At 39.8% G+C, this 16,511-nt stretch overlaps 1 protein-coding gene across 1 annotated transcript in view; it reads right to left on the minus strand.

The window, feature by feature from the left end:
- Positions 1 to 16,511, minus strand: part of ripor3 (RIPOR family member 3) — an 89,797-nt gene that overhangs the window by 15,012 nt on the left and 58,274 nt on the right. The window contains 8 exon segments of the mRNA XM_079579376.1: positions 94 to 242; positions 1,163 to 1,390; positions 3,506 to 3,578; positions 4,443 to 4,637; positions 6,193 to 6,353; positions 6,437 to 6,563; positions 13,074 to 13,219; positions 14,574 to 14,699. Of these exon segments, the coding sequence (XP_079435502.1) occupies positions 94 to 242; positions 1,163 to 1,390; positions 3,506 to 3,578; positions 4,443 to 4,637; positions 6,193 to 6,353; positions 6,437 to 6,563; positions 13,074 to 13,219; positions 14,574 to 14,699 (1,205 nt within the window).

A 16,511-nucleotide genomic window follows, 5' to 3' on the forward strand; every position in this document is an offset into this window, starting at 1 on the left:
ATTGGTTTAAACGTGTGAACCGTCTGTCATGTCTGAGGATCAGTCACTGCCAGATCATGATAAAGGTTTTGTGACTGATAGAAAACGACTGACCCGCTGTCTTTGAGCCGGATGCTTCCCACACAGGACGAGTTATCGTCGTCTCCGTTCAGGTCGTTGGATAAAAAGTCAAAACTGCCCAGAACCTCCTCCACCGCCAGAGCGTCCTCCGAGCTCGAGCCTTTCATCAGGGACAGGTCGTTCTGAGGGAGACGGCCACACTCTGTTAGAAACCAGGAGACTTTCTCTAGACCTTTACAGTTCTGTCTAAGGGCCCAGCGCACCGGCCTGGAGAGTATTGGAGACTCGAGTTGCCGAGACGTCTCTGAGACGTCTCTGAGACGTCCCCTGGAGATAAGGCGAGTCTGCAGACAGTCTTGGTGAAAACAAACAGGTTCGATTTCAGCACAGTCTTGAAAAAGTCTCCATCTGGTCTCGGAGACATTGCAGGGAAACGTCAGAAACGTCTCACAGGTTGAGGACAACAAATAGTGTTTGCAATGTTGCCACAACTGACTGAGACCATGTGGAGACCATGTGGAGACCATGTGGAGACCATGTGGAGACCACGTGGAGACCATGTGGAGACCATGTGGAGACCTCTCAGAGACCATGAGGAGACCATGTGGAGACCGCCGCTGAAATGGAACCTGTTCGTTTTCACCGGGACTACCTGGAGACCTTATCTCCTGGGGACATCTCGGAGACATCGCCTGGACCAGCGGCAGCTTAAGTCTAACAGTAGTCTCTAGTCTCTGGTCTCTTGTCTCTCGGCTGGTGAGATGTGCCCTCTGCGTGTTCTCAGTACGAGTTTCAGAGACTGCCAGTGTCTATTGTACGTTCAGCCTATACAGTCTTTTATTGTTATACTTTTACTTTTATGATTATAAAATAATTTACAGAGAAATAACATCAACATTATCCCATTTTCTGAAAGAAGCAAAGTCATTTTCCTCTGATCTGTATCTCAGGAATTCAATATAAAAATTAATAATAATTAAAAAAAGCCCAAACTTTTAAATTCTAGATGAAATGAAAGAGAATGAAGTTAGTTCATTAGTGAAGCATAAACAGTGTAGATAATCTCTGAGTCACACTGGTGGGAGCTGCTTCAGAGTCAGACCTTGAGTATCGTGGCTAAGTGCAGCGTGTGATGGTCCAGGGCCCTCAGCTCTTTGTCTGCGGAGCCGCTGTTTCGTAGAGACTTCTCCAGATCTGCGATGAGCGCCCCCAGCCTGCGGGACAGGGCCCTGCGCTGGGCCACAGTCACAGGTCTGCCCGGGTTTGGACTCGTGGGAGAGGGATCTGCAGGAGGCTGAGGGGGAGGGCGGGGCTGGGAGTCTGGTGAGTCCTGAAACAAACGGAAACATTAAAGTGATCAAACAGTTCATATTTCGCTCTTGGTCAAAGACATGTTGTTGTTTTTTATTGTAGTCGTGTAGATTTCTCATCCCAAGAGTTTAAACCCAAACAATCTGTGAAAATCCCAACAGTGAAAGGCCTGATACATGATTTTGTGGGAGAACATGTTCGTTGTTGCCCAAACTTATTAGAAAATACCATAAAAACATATTTTAAAAAAACATTAAGAGGAAATTTTAAGATTCAAAATAAAGTTTTGTCACTCACAATGGCATGAGTTCCTTTTTTTTTACTCAAGTAAGAGTACAGAAGAGTACAGAAGAGTACAGGCCGCCACTGCTGCAGTACCTCCATATCGCCGCTAGTCTCCCATTGGAATGCATTGCACTTTAGACGCGTTAAACACAACTTCAGAGCCTGGTGTCTAGTTTTTGGGAGCTTGATACAGATAGATGTTCCTCCTGTGATAACACTGGGTTAGTTTTCGGAAGAACCATTTTAGAAATCTTGCACTAATGAGTGTCGGACTGTTAGCATTGGAGCAGCGCGAGCTACACGTCACACAAGGGCGGAGTCTACAGTGAAGATCCCGCCCTTATGCCCTTTTTAGGAACATGCTTCGTCAGAGCTGGGGAGGCGGAGTCTGTAAATCCACCTCGAACGTGGTCACTGTGGTAAACGAGGAGGAACTGTCCGTTGTATAACAGTCTATGGTGCAATCACGTCAAAAAGTTACTGAAGCACATGCGAGAAAAATAGAGATGAAACTTTACAAAACTAAATTTCTATTCCATTTCTGGAAATAAAATCAGGTGTAGTTCCTTTAAGTTCATATCTACTTTCCTTCTTCACAGGGATGAGTTTATGCACTCGTTTCACACTGCAAAAAGTGGATTCTAAGCAAGTAAAAAATGTCTGACTTTAAGTAATAAGTTCTTATTTTTTCCCTAAAAAGTAATAATGTTTTGCCGAGAAAAGTTTTCTTGAGGAAAAAAATCTTGTTTTAGGAAATAAAATCTGGCCATTTCTTGTTCAGATAAATTTGTTAAAAACATGATAATTTTTCTTGTAACAAGAAAGAAAAACTTTTTGAATCTTCTTCAGTTTTAGACAAAGAATATTTTTTCTTATTTTAAGAAAAACTCAGATCAAAACTCTTAATGTAAGAACTGATTCTCACAGAGAGATAAAACATTCCATTCTTTAAAGGCCTTTCTGTGTGGAGCATGTTCTCCCTGTGTCTGCCACTAAAAACATGTACAATAGGTGAATCCTCCAGCAGGTGATTCTGACCATCAGCCTGGCTCCACATCATGGAGGCGGGTCTCCGGGCGCGGCAATACTTTCCTTAAATATTAGTATTTATTAACAACATTTTGCTCAAAAATGTGAGTAATTTAGAACATTTTACTTAAATCAGCAACATTTAAGTAAAATATCCACAATGTTTCACTAAATAAGAATGTTTTCCTTAAATGATTCCATTTTCTGAGGACATTTTGCTTAATTCTAGTTATTTATTTGCTTAAATTTAGTGTTTCTTTCTTGTTTTATGATCAGAACAATATTCTAGAAATAAGAATTCTTAGCAAGAAAAAAATGCTGACCCCATTGGCAGAATTTTTTCAGAAATTGTCTTATTTTAAGATTTTTTCCCTTGTTTTCAGTCGGGCACTTTTTACAGTGCACAACGTTAAGAAAGCAAAAGTGTTACGATGTTAATCAGCAACAATAAAACAACAGCTTCATACGCAGACGCACAAAGGTCTTTTATCACAAATGTCTGTGTTTACTTTATACTGAAGGACAAAACTAATTTTATTCCACAACTGGAAGTAACATCTGGAACAGCGCCTTCGATATCGATTGTGCTGCTGTTGGAAAGTGAAAAAAGTTTCCTGTCCTTGAAATTGAAACTATTAACATTTCTCTTCGGGAGCTTTTTCTTTATCTTTATTACATTAGTATCGACAGCATCAAAGGGCCGAGATATGAAGAACTGAGTGAGAAATGGACTTATTACTTTGAGGACTTTGTTTGATCTTCTGGGAAACAGCCACAGTTCTCAGTCGTTACATTCAAACCTTCATGAATCTGAACAAACCTGAGAAGTGACGAGGCCGGCAGGGTTTGTTTCACCCACTGTGCTCTTCCTCAAGATGTCCGGAGTGCTGCATCTGAAAAACATGTACAATAGGAGCAGTTTACATCATATTATCATTTACATGCAGGGGCGGGACTGGCCACCGGTCCCGCCTCAACCGAGCTTTACCCAAATCTAAAAGCGAAAAAGAAAAGCATCAAAAGAGCGAGAAAAAGAGAAAAACACGGACAAAAAAACACAACACAAAATGATAGAAAAAGTAATTAAAAAAACAACTGACGATACTAATCAAAAAAATAATAATAAAAAGCCGAACTGGGGAAAATGCACTGGTTAGTGTTAAGGCGGGAGGTCAGAGGTTTAACCTCTTAACTCCCACCTGAACGAGCACATTTTCTCCAGTTTGGCTTTACCCAAATCAGAAAGATTCTTGGGAAAAAAGCACCAAAAATGTGTCAAAAACTCAACCAAAGAGTGAAAAAATTCAACAAAAAAATTACAAAAATGCGACAAAAATGTGACAAAAAATCGACAAAAAAGTGACAAAAATTAAACAAAATTTCAACAAAAAAATTACAAAAATGCGACAAAAATTCAACAAAAAAATTACAAAAATGCGACAAAAATTCAACAAAATTTCAACGAAAATTCAGCAAAAATGTGACAAAAATGAGAAGAAAAGAAAAACATACAAAAAAAAGGTGACACAACACAACAACAGCGCGAGGAAAAAGGTCAGTTTTGTGGGTCTTAGCTTTCAAATGAGGTGTTACAGCCAAATGAGGACAGAAGCATTTGGTTCAGGCGGGGGGTAAGAGGTTAAAACATGTATTTGTGGAAGTGTCACATTTACGCTCATGTGGGCCGGGCTGGTCAGAGTCCAGGCTGTGTTTCAGTCCCAGTCCGGCCCTGATTTCCTTCCTGTTCTGTGTTGTACCTGTCCAGCAGCAGCAGTGACCCGGCGGTGCTCTGGTCAGGTGACATGGACCTGTCCCATCCCTCGCCCTCGCTCCTCCTGACCTCCTCCGGGGACTCCCTCACAGAACCTCCATCCAGGGAGAGCTGCGACCGGCTGTACCCCAGACTGGTGCCTGGGCTGGGGCTGAACGGGAAACTGTCGGTCCTGGTCAGCCTGGAGACACGACGGGCAAGAAGCTTAGGTTAGTTTGGTGAGGCTTAGCTTTCAAATACATGGTCTATTGGCTTTAAGCTCCAGCTGAGAAGCTTCTAGATTTGGGGAAACCTGAACTGGAGAAAATGCGTTCAGTTTAGGCGGGAGTTAAGAGGTTAATCAAGATGTTGTTGCGGCGACAGGGCGACACACACACACACACACACACACACACGCACACACATCAGGACAGTAGTTTGGCGAATAGACATGAGAAAAACTGTTGTCTGCAAGTTACTGTCAGTGACTGTAGTTCTCTGAATGTGCCTGCTCTAAAAACCATCAGGCTAATTCTCAATGGTCAGAGAGAAATAACAGCCAGGTGCAGGTTTTTAGTTTTAAATCAGCGGTTCCCAAACTGTGGGTCAGTGACCAGAGGTGAGAGAATGTGACCATTTACCATTTAAAGAAAGGAGCCGCCCAGGACACGGCTCAAAACCATGGGCGACAGGGCCTTTGAAGCCGCTGCTCCCTGCCTGTGGAACGCCCTCCAGACCACCTCAGGGACACACAGACGGTGGACACATTTAAAAAAGGACTTAAAACCCACCTTTTTACAAAAGCTTATTTTAACAGCTAACAGCTTTTTAGTCCTGTCTTTTAATATATGTTGTGTTGTATTTTATAATGTTTTGTTTTTAACTATGCTGTTCACTGTAGCACTTTGAGATTTGGTGTCAAATGTGAAGTGCATTATAAATAAAATGTATTATTATTATTATTATTATTATTATTATTATTATTATTAGAGGCAAATGGTTAGTGGTTCTCACACAGAGGGCGGGGCCCAAATGGAGGTCATTATGTTTCGCCTCTGCCCGGCACTAGACTGCGTAAAACTGTTTTTGATTGTAAATGGGTTAGTTCTTCGACCATTAGCCTTGGCACCCACACTGTTGGGCCCCTAGTGGACTAGAGCAGTGGTTCTCAACCTGGGGGTCGGGAGATCATGTAGATAACATATACATATTTTTATTAGCGTATATTATAATATTTTATTGTCGCAAGTGTGTGCTATTTTACCAGAGTCCATTATATGTTCGTAATTTGATTAATTTTTATTTTAGCCATTTGTTTTTTTCTTTGTTTTTTAAGAATTATGTCGACATGAGTTTATGTGACATACTTGTCCCTATTCAAATAAACTTAAAATGAAATGAAATGAAAATGGCTAATGTTCCTATTCCTCACGGTGTGACCAGGCCGGGGGGTCCCGAACCCCTTTACCTGTTATAAAGGGGGTCGCGGCTCCAAAAGGTTGAGAAACACTGGACTAGAGGGCCACAGAAAGGCAAGCACCGGCTCTGGCTCCAACCCACCCCCTCCCTTTAAAGTGGAACTAAACAACACAGTCCTTAGGGGGGGGGGGGGGGGGGCAGTGCCACGAGGAACCACAAAGTTACACCAGTTTACACCAAGATGCCACAATTTGGACAAAGAACATCAGACAAACCTGTAAAACGTCATTTATACAGTTTATCAGCAGAAAAGGGTTGGAGTTCATGTGCGGACTCACGTGGGGGTGCTTCTGCTCTGCGGGCTGTGGCTGGACGGTATCGAGAGGTGTGACTGGTGGGACAGGTAGCTGAGCAGGGACACGCCTCCTCGAGGGGGGCGGGACTTGGGGATCAGAGAGGTCAAGGACCCCTCTCCGTCCTTCAGCTCGCGCACCATAGACTGCAGACATGGACAGGACGAGAGACCATTAAATCCTCATGAACAAAACCTTTCAGATACTCTGTTGTTGGAGACGTTCTCACCATGAAGTACTTCTCGGTGAAGGAGGGAGTGTTGGGCGCGGTCCAGCTGTAGACGGAGCTCTTTCTGCTGGACACGGACTGACGACTGATGGACAGAGGCCTCATCTTCTCACTGCTGTCAAACGGACTGCAAACGGACAATACGAAATGTGAACTTTTAGAGGGATGTGGAAGCAAAGATTGGAACTTAAAGTATTAGTCGTGTATAGTAGCATGTTTACAGCTGCTTAACCCCTTAACTCCCGCCTGAACCGAGCACATTTCCTCCAGTTTGGCTTTACCTCAGTCCAAAAGCTTCTGGAACAAAGCTGTGAAAATAGCAACAAACTGGGACGAAAACAATGATGGAAATGTGACAAAAAAATGACAAAAATGTGATGAAAATTTGATGAAAAAATTACAAAAATGTGATGACAAAAATGACAAAAATGTGATGAAAAAAATGACAAAAGTATGACAAAAATGTTATAAAAATGTGACAAAAAAATGACAAAAATGTGACAAAAAAATGACAAAAATGTGACAAAAATGTGACAAAAAAAGACAAAAATGTGACAAAAAAAATGACAAAAATGTGACAAAAATGTGACAAAAAAATGACAAAAATGTGACAAAAAAATGACAAAAATGTGACAAAAAAATGACAAAAATGTGACAAAAAAATGACAAAAATGTGACGAAAAAGTGATAAAAAAAGACAAAAATGTGACGAAAAAGTGACAAAAATGTGAAGAAAATGTGATAAAAAAAAAGACAAAAATGTGATAAAAATTTGACAAAAAAATGACAAAAATGTGATAAAAAAAATGACAAAAAAGCTACAAAAATGAGTTGAATCCCCGACAAAAAAATGATGGAAAAAAATGTGATGACGTGCGGAAAAAGATCCTCTCGGTTCAGGCGGGAGTTAAGAGGTTAAAACTGCAGTGTAATTGAATCATTCTTTCAGTCTCCACATTCTATCACATTGGGCTCAGGGATTGGTTTCCCTTTGGTTCCCAGAGTCAGGACTAAATAAGAGTGTGAATGGGCGACTGGCTACTTTCCTGTAAAGCGCTTGGGGCCTGATGAAGGTAGAAAAGCGTTATGTTAGTCGAGTCCATTTACCAATTCTAGGCATGAAAAGTCTTATTTTTAAATGAAAATATAAAACGACAGAAAACTTCCAATACATTTTTTCCTCATATCTATGCCAGTAATCTGCGGCAAATGTTTCAAATTGATATCTCAAAATTTTAAAAGCCGCCCTATTCACTCGCAGTCTGGAACCGTCTTTTGAACAGTCTTACAATGTTCCAATCCACAGTTCCAACAGCTGTACAGACGACACTTTGTATTTGCACATTATGACTTTACATTTCACCACATGCTGATTTCTGATGTTTTATGTATTTCCTTTTGCTTCCTTGTAAACATCTGTAGCCTATACTTTTAATGCTTTCCGTGTTCAAATTATCCCATTCTAATTGTTTATACAAATTCATCTCACCTTCGCTGCTCAATCTTATGATCATATTTCAATCTTTTGTTTCTAAGATTATTATTTGAGATCAATAATGCCAATGTAAGTGAAGGTAAGTGTCTTTCCCAAGGACACACCGGTCCAAAAAGTCACATTTCAAAGTGGCTGGGTAATCAATGGCTTTTATTAAAGGGGGGGTATTCTGCAAAATGGACTTTTTCGAGCTTTCCTCGAGCTTTCCTCTTTTTAAAAACACGCCTGAAGTGTTGCCTTGGCACATTCACGTATTTCTGAGTAATCTGTAAAAACTCTGATGGCGGCCATTTTAGGGATAGGTTTGCCTGAGTCCTTCTAGGAACGCCCCCACCTCCTGGAGACGCCTCCGAGCTTTGGTCACCAGCCGAGTAACCGACCACTGCTCCTCAGCAGAACCCCCTCCCCACTGATGCCACAGACAGCGTGTGGAGGGGGCGTGTCGGAAAGGGTCACAGGTTCGTGACCTCTTAACTCCCGCCTGAACCAAAAGGATCTTTTTCCTCACGTCAACAGATTTTTTTTCCATCATTTTTTTTGTTGGGTTTTCAACTCATTTTTGTAACTTTTTTGTCACATTTTTGTCATTTTTTCTTCCATTTTTTTAATCAATTTTTTGTCATTTTTTTGGCCCATTTTTTTTTATAAATTTTTGGTAATTTTTTGGTCATTTTTCTAATCAAATTTTAGTCACATTTTTGTCACTTTTTCGTCAATTTTTTGTGACATTTTTGCCACTTTTTGTCACTTTTTCATAAATTTTTCATCACTTTTTCGTCATTGTTTTTCGTCTCAGTTTTGTTGCTCTTTTCTCACCTTTTTTCCAGAAGCTTTTGGACTGGGGTAAAGCCAAACTGGAGAAAATGTGCTCGGTTCAGGTGGGAGTTAAGGGGTTAAAGAGACAGAGGCCTATTTCAAGACATTCACTACAGCCATTTTGAGAGAGACATTTTATACAAGGCAGTTATTCTAATTTACTGCATTTACAGACCAACAGAAGGTTTGTCATCGTTGTAGTGTGATATAGACTGGTGCTATGGGACTGAAAAAAGCAGAATACCCCCTCTTTAAGACTTTGAAATGATCCCCTCACTTGAAATAAAGGCTTCTGAGAGAGCGTTTTAATGTTGGAAGTCTGCCTGCAGCTTTACATGAACCAACTGAGCCCAACACGAACCAACATGTGGACTTGGTGATTTTAGTCTTTATATTGCCTAAAACCTTCTGTCCATCTATCGACCGAAATCCCTTCAATCAGGACCAGACCAAACAGAAGGCGGGGCAGCGTAAACACATGGGGACAGAGGCAGAGCTGCGTGATTAGTGAGACTGTAGCAGAGTCCCGGAGAGGCCCCTCCACACCTGGATCCACTAACATCCAAAAGAGGCTCTGGGAAAGTGTAGTCTGAGAGCAGAGGCTGTGTCACCACTAAAACAAGACTAAAACTTATTATATATATAGCTAATGTGCTACGTTAGCCTGTTGTTTTTTCTCATTAGGCAATTTATGGCTAGTGCTAAATACGGTAAATCTTGACTAAAACTAACACTGTAAAAACTACCACTGCTATAGATCATCATACAGAACCTTTTACTTGAGAAAGATTTAAATGAAGTATCTGGATCTGCGCTAAAATAAAAGTTACTCCACAGTGAGTAAATCTTTAAAAAGTTTAATGTTGACGTAAAAAAATAGGTGTAGTTTGTGTTTTGTGCACCTTATTCTCCTTATTTTTTTCATGTTCTTTGGAAATATTAGTATTTTCTCCTTATTTCACGTTTTGTTTCTCATGATTTATGTCACTACTGGCCTTTTTCACAGTACTCGAGTAGCATTTTCATCAAATACTTTTTTCTTACTCTTGAGTAACAGTGTTGGGCAAGTTATTTAAAAATTGTAATATATTCTATATTAGTGATTACAGATTTGAAAATTAAAACATTTTTTTCAAAAGTAACTTTGAGTTACTTTTGAAAAAATATAAATTGAAAAAGGTAATAACGCCACTGAGCAAAAGTGCAGTCAGAGATTTCCTTTTACTTCTTTCATGGGTAACACTTTATCTTGATTGAGCTGTTTATTTGAGCTGTTTACATTCATATTTTTTTAAAGTTATTTAAACATTTCATCACAATTGGGCTCAAAAGGAGTCGGCTGAAGCAGAGCTTATGAGCGCCCAGCCCTCATTCACCATTATTAATCACCCTCGTGCTGTACATATTCAGTAGTGACTTTTATAATTGTTTTTTTATAATTGTTTTTTTTGTGTGTGTTTTGTTTTGTTTCCACACGCAAGTAGACACATAATAACACGTGTGCACTTGCCTATGAATTACATTTAGTTCATTCTTTCAGTGTTATTACAAGATCATATTCACAGACATCATTTACATTTTACCGTACATTGTATATTACATAATGGAACGTATTGTACAGGTTATCAGTGAGCATCAATCTGGAGCCAATTATCTGTGTGGTGACATGGAGTATTTCCTTAATCATTACTGGTGAACCACTAGGCTGGATGACTGAGTTATTATGATGGTTGGCTTTTTTATCTTACACTACCTTGATACATTGTACCTGCGAAATGTAATGTGCTTTGTAACAAAGTGTAATAACTTGTACCTATGTCGTACATAATGTATATACGTATATGTATTTCTAACCTAAGTGTTACCATAAGTGATCCCCTCTCATGTTTTGTTTTGACATTAACTACACGAAACTGCACATCGTAGACACCAGCATCCACCTTGATTTGTTCTGCGCCAATTTATTTGGAGGGAATTTGGAATTTTGTCATTCATACATTTAAATGCTCTTGTACTTGAAATGTAACGACTAATATATTCCCGTATTTGGTCTAAGTAATATATTATATTCCTTAGTTACTGAAAAAAGTAATACATTTTTGTAACTCATTACTTACACTGTTTGTTTGTTTGTTTGTTTGTGTAGTTTATTTGAGCAATTAACATTTTCTCTTTCTCCATAGTTTCACAATCATACAGCTAATGGAAGCTCAAAGGGAGTCGACTGAAGCAAAAGCTTATAAGTGCCGACCCCTTGTTCATGTACATTACATTTGCAATTCATGATGCTACAGTTAAACATTTCTTTTACATTTACATTAAATAAACAAAAAATACAATCCTTTCTGAGTATTCTATACTAGTTTCAGAACACAAATATATACCTATATGTATTTGTGAGTTAAGTTTTATCTACTGTTGCTACAATTGTCTACATACAATCAACAGACTTTTGCAGCACCGGCAAACAAACACTGTTAAATAACTATATTGGCTACTTCTTATAATGATTATAATTACTGATTCATCCTTCATCAGATGCAAGAACACTGTGAGCTGCAAGAACAAAATGCAGTTATTTTTGCCTTGTAACCATGGACATGTCTTTAGTGATACGAGGAGCACAGCGTCCGCGCAGTAACTCCTAAAGACTCCCCCGCTCACTTCCGTCAATAACCTTTAGGAGTTACTGCGCGGACGTTTTGCTCCTCGTATCATTACGCCTCACAATATAGTCCCCCTTTTTATTTGCTTATAAAATCGACATGCTACATTTTTGTGTAAATATACTTCGCATGAAAACACTTCACGTAACTTTATTTAAATAGGGAACACGTGGAAGAGCTTGGTAGCTTCTATCGTGAGCTTTTTCGGAGCTATATGACATGTGGGAGAGGCTGCGTATGTGTGAGCGCACGGACAAAGACCAGACGGGGATATATTAACACGTCTAAAGTGAGGTAAGAACATATCTTAGTATGTAAAAACGGTGGCCTATTCCTTTAACTACTTCAGGGTGATCCAATCATAGCTTCAGTTGCCGTTAGAGTTAGCATGCTGTTGCTAGCTGCGGTGTTTCGCACGGCGATAAGAATCACATTTGCAGAGGTTAAAACTAACTAAGCAATTTAATTCTCTGGGTTCTGAGCTTCACAACAAGGTACAGCATGTCCATATAGACCCTTTAACTGCTGACATCATCAGTGACATCATCTGGAGGCAGGAAGTGATCAAGAGAAATAAGATTAAACTAAAACTAGCGATTATAAGTGTAAAACTACAACTAAAAAATGTGGTCCTGTTGTGGCTTAAGGTGAAAGAACAAGAGGAACGACATTTGAGACGTTAAAATGAGCTTTATCTGATATTTCCAACAACAGTTAGACATTTGTTTATCGTACTAAGACAACGGCGACAATGAATACAGACGGCGTCTCTGGAATCGCCCATATATGGTCATGTTTGAAAACAGTTAAGGGGGAAAACAATTTTGAGAAAAATCTAAACTTTCTCTAATTATTCAAAAACTACTTAAACAAATGCTGAATTATGAATATAGTTTCTACTAAATAATGATACAAAGACATGGAGAGGAGCAAAGTGGTTCAACAGCCCATAAATACACGAATAACGGAGAATGCTAACATAATGCTACGTGCGGTTTTTTCACTTCTACTGAACAATCTGCTGTGACGAGATGCGTCTGTATCTATAGACTGATGTTTAGTTGGTGAAAGTTGTATTTTAAAAAAACAATATCTGATACCAATATCGGACTGCGCATCCCGGGATTATTTATCACATAAATAAAGTCAAGTGTAAATCAGGTCCATATGGATATTTTCTCACAGCAGATTGTTCAGTAGAAGTGAAAAAACGGCAGTCGTAGCAAGCGCTAGCTAGCCGTTAGCATTAGCCCGATGCTAACATGTAGCATTATGTTAGCATTCTCCGTTATTCATGTATTTATGGGCTGTTGAACCACTTTGCTCCTCCCCATGTCTTTGTATCTTTATTTAGTTGAAAACTATACTAAAGTAGTTTTTGAATAATTAGAGAAAGTTTACATTTTTTCAAAATTGTTTTCCCCCTTAACTGTTTCCAAACATGACCATATATGGGCGATTCCAGAGATGCCGTCTGTATCTATGGGCAATTTTAGCCTCTTTTCATTCACAGCTCCTTTCATTGATGCTTCAGTCGTGCATCTAAGTGTTTTTTTCATAATTCGATCCTTGTTCAACTGCAGCGTTTGGTATTTTGATTTCATTGGGATTAACTTCTCACCCGTTTTACGCACTACAACACTGCGGGCATTTGTCTTACTTCCAGGAGACCTCGAGCTGCAGTTTGATGGTTCCCAGCTCGGTGATGTCCACCAGCATCAGACGAGGCTTGGACACGAAGAAGTCTGCGCTGGCACAGGTCACGCTGCCCACCAGCTGCCAACCCAGACCCTTAGCCTCCGTCACCTGCAGGAGAAAACAGACGTCATGTCAGGAAGGGCACCTGATGTAAATGCAACGCTAATTCGATTGTGAATGTATTGAAAATTAGCTTCGGCAACCCCCACAAGACACTGTGAAAGAAAACACGCTGCTGTACATCAATTTAATTACACAGGAGACAGGTTTTAAGGCGAGACACTGCAGGTGAATAGGAAAAAAAATAAAATGTAGAGATGTCAATTTGAAACTTTTGCTGAACATCACAGATATAAATATGAGAAAAAAATGTGTTGCATTTTTTCTGTCATTTTATGTTTTCACATAAAAATAAGGCATTTTGAGCATTAAAATGGCCAACATTGCCTATATTTTGGGCAACGAAATCAAAATAATGAATTGAGCCAGATTAAATGGTTTTATTTCATTGACATATTAGAAACTAAGATTTTTTCAGAGGGGATTTGGGATATTTTGTTTAGTTTGTCAATAAACTAATCATCAGTGAAAAAATCTGTAAAAACTCAATTTCCGCCTGTTTATTTGGTTTCAAAGCTGAATAAATCAGGCTAGGAATTAGATATTAAAAAATCCCTCTGAAAAAACCTTCAGAATGTTGTTGTGTCTCAGCCTGTAAAGTGTGGAGTCTGTGGGAGCTTCTATAAGGGCTCAGGCTCTGCCCGAGTGCGGCTTCTCTCATTCAGAGAAAACCAGCCCTGAAGTTTTGTAGCGAGTGCGCATGCTCGGCCCGTTCTTCCACTTTTCCGCTCCAGCGTCTCGTAGGAGGAAAAACACCATATTTGGGTGAAAGCGTCATCACGGGGCCCCTTAGCAGGACACGTGGATGTCAAATCTGTCAATATTTATGAATGAAAACCCGCGGGAAAGACGGCCTTTCTACTTCCGGGTCGCCCCCACCTCGCAGACAAAACATCATCAAATAAACATCATGCAAAGACTAACTTTGAGACTTAGCTGCGTTGATGTGGAACACATTTAAAACCGCTCATAAATGTTTCCAGTTGAATGTTTTATTGCACTGACCCCCGGTTTGTGGCCCTCGAATAAACTTCAACATGCAGCCCATTTGGACAACCCTGGTCTAGACTGTATTGCTGATTCATTTAATGTTTTTCATTTTCATGGAGAATAAAAGTTATTTTTGTTCATAAAATAAGGACATTTTAAGTGATCCCAAATGTTTGAATGTCAGTGCACAGTCAGCCATTTTGTTTTCCTGGTAGAGCACCTGACTGTTGTGTTTTCTACATTTTGGACCTTCTAAATCGTGGCCCTTCTGTCCTTTAACAAGTTGAAACATCTTAATCTTTTACTCTGGCATTCAGTTCTACAAAAGAATACACATTGTAATATGTTGAACCTTGATGTGGAAGTTGTGGTTGATGTGAGGCAGGAAAGCCATCTCCTCCAGGTCCCAGGTCTGGGTGTCGTCGGACTCGATCTTGCCTCTGATCCTCCAGCGCTGACGTCCCAAACGCACCACCACCTGTTCACGACACCACAGATCTGGGTCACGCACACCATCCCACTCACTCAACCAGGTAAACAAATGTACCCCAATGGTGTACCCCAAGGATCATTGATAGGGCCACTGCTTTTTATGACTTTGGTGAACTAAAGAGCTTTCTGTGTTGAGTTTTTCTGTTCTCCCCATTCCCCGGTTTCCCCCATGAACCTACAATAACCCTACCTGTTTAGGTACAAATGCAAAGAGCAAGAAGAACCATTGGAAAATCAAAGCGAAACTCAACCAACCCAATCAAGACTTAGAGAAGGTTCCTCAGTGAAGGTGTTGAAGGAGAGTCATCTATTTCTGTTTCCGGGTGAAATAAGAAGTTCAGCTCATGACTGTTGTGAGTTGTCCACACCTCTCCTCAGACATTGCAATTGTCATCATCACATGACTTCACGCTTTAGATGAGAGAGCACGGATTCAGTCTGTGCAGCATAATGCCATTCTCCTTATCTCCAGGTATCACTAAAAACGTGTACAATAGGCCAGGATGAATGATGCTCGTGAATGAATGGTGGTGGTCAAAGGGTCAAAAGTTTGGAAACACTTTTTATTTACTTTTCTTTATTTTCAACACAGTGTCCACATTGTGTGATTCTCATTGAAGACAATAAGTAAGGATTAAACAACGAGGAGCCGCATTAGACGGTTCTAACGCCCGACACAGTGTTGTTCCTCCTGCTTTATAACGTCTAACGCGGCTCCTCGTTGTTTAATCCGCTTATACCAGGGTCCCACAAACCTAACATTTACAATAAATGTGTTTTTCATTGACTAAACTCACTAATTAAATATCAATGAACACCGCCAAATTCTAGCTGGTCTCACAGCTGCTAAATAGATGACAGCATGTCAATGGAAACTTAGACAAACCCTGAGTGTGGAGCAACGGCTCACATCATTTAAAGACATTGTCCGGTTGGAGCTCTCAGCAGCTCGGATCCACGGCGCCAAAAGCGAAAATATCTCATGTTGGTCAAACCTCTTACATAAAATGCAGCTACTGTATGAAACTTGATTGCAAATGCTTTGTAATAACTATGAATGTACAGTACATAATTATATACATTCCAAATACAGTATAAATGTTACATAACTATATGTATCCAAAGCTATTTCTGTAGATGTCACTGACGGAGGAAATTAGCAAATATGTCTGTTATATCTATCACTCTTGTCTACCAGTGGTGTTTGATCAATTCTTTTTATTTTTTTATTTTTATTCTATTTTTTTTTTTACCATGCCTGGACAGTGGGGGTGGGACATGGGGGGTGTGTGTGAGTGTGTGAGTGTGTAGTATCTATGTGTGGTGTTGTCTTACTGTATTTTTATTTCCTTAAATTATACATGAACATGTTTTGTGCATAACTGCTCATACTAAAAATGACCCATTATCACAAATGGTGAGGGGGGAAAAAAATATGAAAAATCTGTGCTGCATATGGAATTGTTTTGTAAACCTGATAACCCGCACCACTCAATAAAAACTTGATCACAAAAAAAATACAAATAAAGACCTTCCCTCCCTTCCCTTCTCCATCGGTGTGCTGGGACCCAAAAGCGTGGGTTGTGAGACATTTCCAACAACAGGATTTCAGCTTTTTAGGCTTCATTTAATGATTTCAGGCTTATTTAATGCTTACATCAACAATAGTTTAAGTAAATCCCATGGTAACTGTGATTTCCTCCACCAAAGCAGTTGAGAACTACTATGTAAATGTAATTGAGTGATTGGCGCTGAGAGAGTAGAGCAGCTGTGGCATCTTCTACACCTCCAGCTTTAT

Source organism: Gobius niger (assembly GCF_951799975.1).
Source record: "Gobius niger genome assembly, chromosome: 20".
Lineage (NCBI taxonomy): Eukaryota > Metazoa > Chordata > Actinopteri > Gobiiformes > Gobiidae > Gobius > Gobius niger.